At 36.6% G+C, this 7,162-nt stretch overlaps 2 protein-coding genes across 5 annotated transcripts in view; one reads left to right on the forward strand and one right to left on the reverse strand.

Annotated features, from left to right (window-relative positions):
* The window catches only part of LYSMD2 (LysM, putative peptidoglycan-binding, domain containing 2), a 15,013-nt gene extending 13,049 nt beyond the window's left edge, over nt 1-1,964 (forward strand). For all 3 annotated transcript variants that reach the window (XM_005863930.2, XM_014537793.1, XM_005863929.2), the window contains exon 3: nt 930-1,964. In XM_005863930.2, the coding sequence (XP_005863992.1) occupies nt 930-972 (43 nt within the window). In that variant the 3' untranslated portion in view covers nt 973-1,964. The remainder of the gene's footprint in view (nt 1-929) is intronic.
* Nucleotides 1,965-4,938: 2,974 nt separating this feature from the next.
* The window catches only part of SCG3 (secretogranin III), a 42,993-nt gene continuing 40,769 nt past the window's right edge, over nt 4,939-7,162 (reverse strand). For both annotated transcript variants that reach the window (XM_005863931.2, XM_005863932.2), the window contains exon 12: nt 4,939-5,521. In XM_005863931.2, the coding sequence (XP_005863993.1) occupies nt 5,403-5,521 (119 nt within the window). In that variant the 3' untranslated portion in view covers nt 4,939-5,402. The remainder of the gene's footprint in view (nt 5,522-7,162) is intronic.

Raw genomic sequence — 7,162 nt, forward strand, 5'->3', positions numbered from 1 at the left:
CTCCTGATTGGCTGGTGGGCGTAGCTTGTGGGTGGGGTGGAGTGGTGGAGTGATAGAGTGATGGTTAATTTGCATCTTTCTCTTTTATTAGTGTAGGTTTGCTTCTTTGCTTAGTAGCATAACTTGTCCAGCTAGGAATTCTGGGCAGCAGCCAAGTGGACACATGTAGTTGACATCTCCAAAGGAAGCAGTACCCTAGAGAATACTTTGTAAAATACTGATCCTTATAAAATTTGTCAAAGACATTGTCCATTGTTTGCTTTCAGATGTTTCTTACATTGCTCGTGTGAGTTTTCTTCTTTGTTCTTTAATTTGGTACTACGGCAAACCTTTCTCTCTCCTGTAGAATTAGTTTCCTTCTTCCTTCCTGATTCCAAGAAGGGCAACCTTTCCTCTTTACCCTTATCAGAAAGGTTGCAACTGAAATTGATGCTCAGTTCAACCACTGTAATATTTCTTATGGTTAATATATTTGTAGCCATCTTTTCATTAGTCCTGATTTTTTATTTCTATTTTATTCATCTTATTATATTTATCCCCTTTGTCATAGGCATTTCAAATCCTTTTGAGAAAGAAGTGAAATATTAAAAATATAAACAGATATAAATGAGAATATAATTAATTTATAATTTAATATAAATTTTATTACTTTATGAAAATGTAATATAATATAAATAAATGTAAATATATAGCAAGTACTATTATTTTTTCCAATAACTGAGACACCAATAAAATGGAATCAGTAAGGTACACCTCAATGAGTATTTGTATTTCATACAACTTTTAATGCATGAACAATATTATAATTTGATAACACCTGCACTTCTTTGTCAAGTAGATATTAAGTTGTATGATAAATATATGTGTTAGTTTTCTGAATACAGTTTTAAACACTAGTTTATGCTATATTCCTTTTTTTTTCTTTCCAGAGATGAAGATAATCCCTACGCAACTTCACTCTATCATAGCTAGATGATGCTATTGCACCTGGATTAAGAGATAATTGAATCATAAGGAAACCAACAACTGAAGATTCAAAAGCACCTCTTTTGGATTCTCAGAGTGTACATCTTTAAATCACAATTAAGTAGTTCCATTGCAGTTGCACTGAAGTGATTGGTTCCCTCTGGCTTTCTATAATTTTAAGTCTGCATTATGGCATGATAACAAAAGCTCATCACTTTTGTAGGTGCTGGTAGTTTTTAAACTTGCTTTTGTAAATACTAGTTGACATAAAGCATCAAAAACTACTTACATAGTCAAGCTAAAAACATTGGTTTATCTCTTGAGAATTCCTAATTATGTGAAAAACATGGTTGCTGTTTGAGTGGTGCGGACATTGCTATGTGTTTATAATTAAGTGCTATATATATATATTTCAATATGTATTACATATTCTGTATTAATATAGAGAACCAAATTTTGTCTGCTATTTTGTACAAGTAAGCTACCAAAGTCTGAAAAAATAAACTATGTTTTTACATTTGAGTCTCCAATTTTTTTAACAAATGAGAAATTTTTTATTTTAAGTTATATTTTTGAAATAGTGACAGCTTTTCCTCTACTTTTATGGTTTTTTATTATTTTAATTGCAATTTTGAAAAGTTTCAGTAATCTAAAAACAAATCAATTGCAGTTACTAGTATCCTATGCACTCTCATAATATTTGACTTAATGTGTTTCACATATAGTGAGAACATGGAATATGATCAATAGAAGAAAAAAGCAATATCATGGCCTGACACATTGATGACTTTTAGTTTAAATTTCATTGATTAGTCACTTTATAGAGTGTTTTGTAGTCACTGAATGAAGGGTTTGGTTTTTATAATTTCAATTGTTTTACTTTTATTATACGTATAGATTACAGCAGGAAACCTTAAGCAATACATTCTTTACAGTTAAATATGTTTTCGTCTCAATTTCTATTCAAATGCTGAGTTAAATAAATCTTTAAGCTTTCACAAAATTCCTCATATTTATTCCTTCCCAACATCCCAAAAGGGATCTGCTTTTTGAGGGACAAAAAGGACCTTTATTTCTTATCTTTCCCCCTTTCTTTTTCCTGACTTTCTTCTCCATCTTGCTCCTCTAGGTCTTCCTTCCATTAAGCACGAAACTGTGCCCTTAAGTGCCAATGCATCAGAGCTCACCGAACCAGAGTTGCACGTGTCCAACCCATGAGGCATGAATGGGAAATGGTAGCTGTTTGTCCTTGTCTTGAATTTCTTGTTTGTTCACAATGTACATAAACCCTTGTGTGTTTATTGTTTTTTTTTGTTTGTTTTTTTTTTTTTTTTTTTTTTCCCTTGTGTGTTTATTGTTATTATTATTTTTTTTAGAGAGAGAAGGGAGAGGGAGAGAGAGATAGAAACATTCACGAGAAAGAAACATTGATCAGCTGCCTCCTGCACGCACCCCCACCTGGGGACTGAGCCTGCAGCCTGGGCCTGTGCCCTGACTGGGAATTGAACCAGTGACCTCTTGGTGTCTGGGATGATGCTAAACCAACTGAGCCACACCTGCCGGGTGTATTTTGGTGTTTGTTTGTTTTTTAATCTCATTTTTTCCCTCATTTTAAAAAATGATAACATCTCGTTTTTATTTCTTGTTTTTTTTTCTCATGTTATTATCATCTATAATAGAGGGTGATCTCTTGATCATGCTTTGCTGTTTTCTTGTATCCTATTACCTGAATGATATGGAGTTAGTTGGAAGAGGAGAAAACTAAAAGAATAAATGAAGGAAAACAGCTGTGTATATAAGACAAAGCTCTGGCCTCTATGGAGGCCCAGGAACTTAAAAAATGTAAAGTTATCATGCTGTTCAACATAAACTTATCTGAAATATGAGAGTAACCCAAAATGCATAAATCCAAAAACATTATCCAAAGGATATAACATAAGCTGAAAATTGAAATTAAGACCACAATCTCAAAAACAGTTTTCTGAGTATTTTATTTTTGTGTAAGGGTCTCTCTTAGCAATTTCTAGCCAAAACATCTCTCTCCTTTTTCAAGTTATTAAAAACTTTGAATTGTGGCTGCAGTAAAATTGCCCTGGACGGGCGTTGTTTAGTCCTTGCCTGCATGGGGAATCACTGGAAGAATGGACTGAGATAAGAAACCTGGGTTCTAGGTTCAGCTTTACCACTCCCTGGCCATATGAGTTTGAGCATATCTTGTGCCCATGTTTATGTTTTGCAAACCAGTTTTCTTACCTATAAAATAGGACTGAAGATCTCCCTTTTGTCTTGGGTATCAATAGGAGCTAATGAATGTCTGTGGGCTCAGAAAGTTACAATAAACTCATGAATTTCTTATTTTTAAAAATACTGCAGCTATTTAGATGAGTTACAGAAAAGCAAATAGGTAAAATGCTTTCATCACAGCAAGTTTTTTTCTCTCTGATGTAGAAGCAGCCCATTTGGACTACAGGATATGGGGGAAGTAGAGTCAGTCACGTTACCAAGGATGACATTAAAACAAGTCTGATTCATCATGCTTTGGCAAGTGTAGTTTGTGCAAAGGTGTTTTTAGTTTCCTCTCACCACTTACCAATGAGTATTGGTAAGTAAAGAGTTAGAATAGATTACGTAAAGAGTTGAGGTTTTTTGGCATGCCAGACTTTGGTTTTCCTTTATTTTTGCAACTCTAGAGAGGATGGGAGGAGCAGCAGGGGTCTCCTACCCTGAAAACAGCCTCTTCCATTTTCCCTTAAGTTCCCAGTCCTTACCAAAAAGTAGATGCCAAGGAGGGGCATTTAAGACCAGTATCAGACGGCCTTTTAAAGTAATGGCAGCTATTACAGAAAGCATTATGTGATTTTTATGATTTTTCAACTGAAATATACAGAAAAATATGTAATTTATGCTGCATAACCCATTTTCAAAGCATTCTTTGCTTTGGGAACATTCTCCACTAACATTTCAGGAGGACCCTGGGTGAGTTGTGGTGGTGGCTGAGGAAGAGGATTTGCAGGGACCAGAGGTTTGATATTGTTTTCCTCCAGTGAACCTCAGCTAACCAGCTATGGTTCACAGGGAAGGAAATGATTTTTATCTCTGTTTCTACCGCGCCGTCTGGCCCTCTTGCTCTCTGCTGAGAAATCCTGGCTTGGATCAAATCCAGTTTAGAAAACTCAGAGCTGGCATACATTTTTACCTTACTTTATGTAGTGTTTATGACCTCATTTTCTGCCTGGAGAGTACATAGTTATCTCTCTTAAATTTTTTAAAAATTATTATTATTTTTTTACTGATTGCAGAGAGGAAGGGAACGGGAGAGATAGAAACATCAACGATGAGAGACAATCATTGATTGGCTGCCTCCTGCATGCCCCCTACTAAGGATTGAGCCTGCAACCCGGGCATGTGCTCTTGACTGGAATCGAACCCGGGACCCTTCAGTCCATAGGCCAATGCCCTATCCACTGAGCCAAACCAACTAGAGCTATAGTTATCCCTCATAATAAACAAAATCAATGTCTTAAAACCCACTAATAGAAAATATTAAGAGTGGGGGAAATTTGTTAATAAATCCAGAAAATCCTATGCCCATTTTTCAGGTTCCTTTTCATGCTATTCGGCCTGATACAGAACTAGCAGGAAGAGCCATAAGGAAAAAAAAAAAAAAAAAAAAAGGCAGCCTGGCTAGTGTAGCTCAGAAGTTGAGTGTTGACCCATGCACCAGGAGGTCGCCAGTTAGATTCCTGGTCAGGGCACATGCCGGGGTTTTGGGCTTGATCCCCAGTAGAGGGCATGCAGGAGGCAGCTGATCAATCCATCGATGTTGATGTTTCTCTTTCATTGATGTTTCTATCTCTCCCTTTTCCTTCCTCCCTCTTTTAAATCAATAAAAACATATTTAAAATAAGAGAAAGTTACCTATTAAAAAAATAAAAGAAAAAAAGCAGGTAGCTTCCTTCAAGCTATAGAGGCTTTGAGGGAACGTGAATTTATTTCAACCAAAAGGGAACTGGTAGTGAAAAGGACATTTTGTAACAGATATGCTATGAGGTGCTTTGGTAACCAGCATGCCTTGAAACAGAACCCCCACTTCTTCAGGGGGTGCTTATATGTGTGACACAGTAGGAAAAAGGTTCAGTTTTAAGGTCAGTCCATTACAGGCTTTTCCAAAGCAACCCATCTCTGATTATAAAATGTAAATCTACAAGGAAGTAAGGATTCTATATACAAAATCTCAGCTTACAACGTTACTTTTCAGATAGTTTTTATGGCAAGAAAGCTATGTCTTAACCACTTCTAAAAGGTTATTTACTATAAATCCAGCACTTTCTAACACTCCTTGGGTCAAAATAACTTTAATCACAAAATTAGGAGAGTTTTAAGCTATATTATGTCTTCTGAAACAGTGGAAAGACTCCTGGGCCATTTTGCCATTTTTACAGGCTGCTGTAAATACGCTTGATGGCATCGGCTTCTTCTTTATCAAGGATGCCTTTCTCCACATAAGCTTCCGTTTGTTGGTTGATGAAGTCCTTCATCTTCGAAAGGTCATAATCTGGAAAATATCATGAGGGCATCAGGAGAAAGACCAGGAAAGAGCAATCCCATTATAGTAATCACCATTAACCGAGACGCGTTTTGTATACCACCACCACAGCCATCCCTGTCTTTCACATCGGAAGGCATTTTAGGTCTTGGCATTTGTGCAGAGGTTTGCAGTTTAAAACCATGTGTATGTGTGTGATATTAGCTCATCTGCTCTCCAGCATCACACCTACTGGGTGATCAGGTCGGGAGTACCACCCTCATCTGACCACGGAGGGAACGGGCTTGGAGGCCAGGGCTTCACACCCTGACTGTTTGTACCAATCACCTGGGGCTCCTGGGAAGTTGCAGATTTGCATTCAGTTGCTCTAGGGTGGGGCCCCAGATTCTGCTTTTTTTTTTTAATTTAATTTTTAAAAATTTTTAATTACAGTTGACATTCAATATTGTATTAGTTTCAGATGTCCAGCATAGTGATTAGGCATTAATATAATTTATGAAGTGATCAACCCTGATAAGTCTAGTATCCACTTAGCACCATACATAGTTATTACAATGTTATTGACTATATTCCCTAAGCTGTACATCCCAGTGACTATTTTGAAACTGCCAATTCGTACTTTTTAATTCCCTCACCTTTTTCATCCAGCCACCTAACACCCTTCCATCTGGCAACCATCCATTTGTTCTGTGTATTTACAAGTTTATTTATTTTGATTGTTCTTTTTTTTTGGTTTTGGTGAAATAATATGGCATTTGTCTTTCACTGTCTGACCTAGTTCACTTAACATAATAACTTCTAGGTCCATCCATATTGGTGCAAAAGATAAGATTTCATTCTTTTTTTTAGGCCGAGTAATATTTCATTGCATATATGTGTATATGTGTACCACCTTTTCTTTATCCAATTGTCTATTGATGGACACTTAGGTTGTTTTCATTTTTTGGCTATTGTATATGAAATGTCCTTCTTTGTCTCTTAGTATAGCCTTTGTTTTAAAATGTATTTTGTCTGATAGTCTGATATAAGTATTGCTACCCCAGCCTTTTTTTTTTTCATTTCTATTTGCATGAAGTATCTTTTTCCATCCCTTTACTTTCAGTCTCTGTGTCTTTCAATCTGAAGAGAGTCACTTGTAGGCAGCATATGTAAGGGTCTTGTTTTCTTCTCCATTCAGCCACCCTATGCTTTTGATTGGAGCATTTAATCCATTTACATTTTAAGTAATTAATGATAGGTATGTAGTTATGGACATTTTATTGTTCACATTTTTATCTTTTTTCTTCTTCTTCTTAAGGAAGTCCCTTTAACATTTCTTGAAGTGCTGATTCGGTGGTGACGAACTCCTTCATATAACTTATGAAGTGATCACCTTTAGCTTTTCCTGTCTGGGAGCAGACTCTGCATTTTGAACAAGCTGCTAGGATGTGCTGATTTTGCTAATTTAGGACTCCCAGTTGGGGTAAGAAGATCCTCAAGCTTGAGTTCAAGATCATACAGGTAGTAAAAGTTACAATCAACCCTAACCAGTTTGGCTCAGTGGATAGGGTGTCGGCCTGTGGACTGAAGGGTACCAGGTTCGATTCCGGTCAAGGGCATGTACCTTGGTTGCGGGCACATCCCCAGTGGAGGTGTGCAGGAGGCAGCTGA

The sequence above is a fragment of the Myotis brandtii genome, unplaced genomic scaffold (genome assembly GCF_000412655.1).
Source record: "Myotis brandtii unplaced genomic scaffold, ASM41265v1 scaffold182, whole genome shotgun sequence".
Taxonomy (NCBI): Eukaryota; Metazoa; Chordata; class Mammalia; order Chiroptera; family Vespertilionidae; genus Myotis; species Myotis brandtii.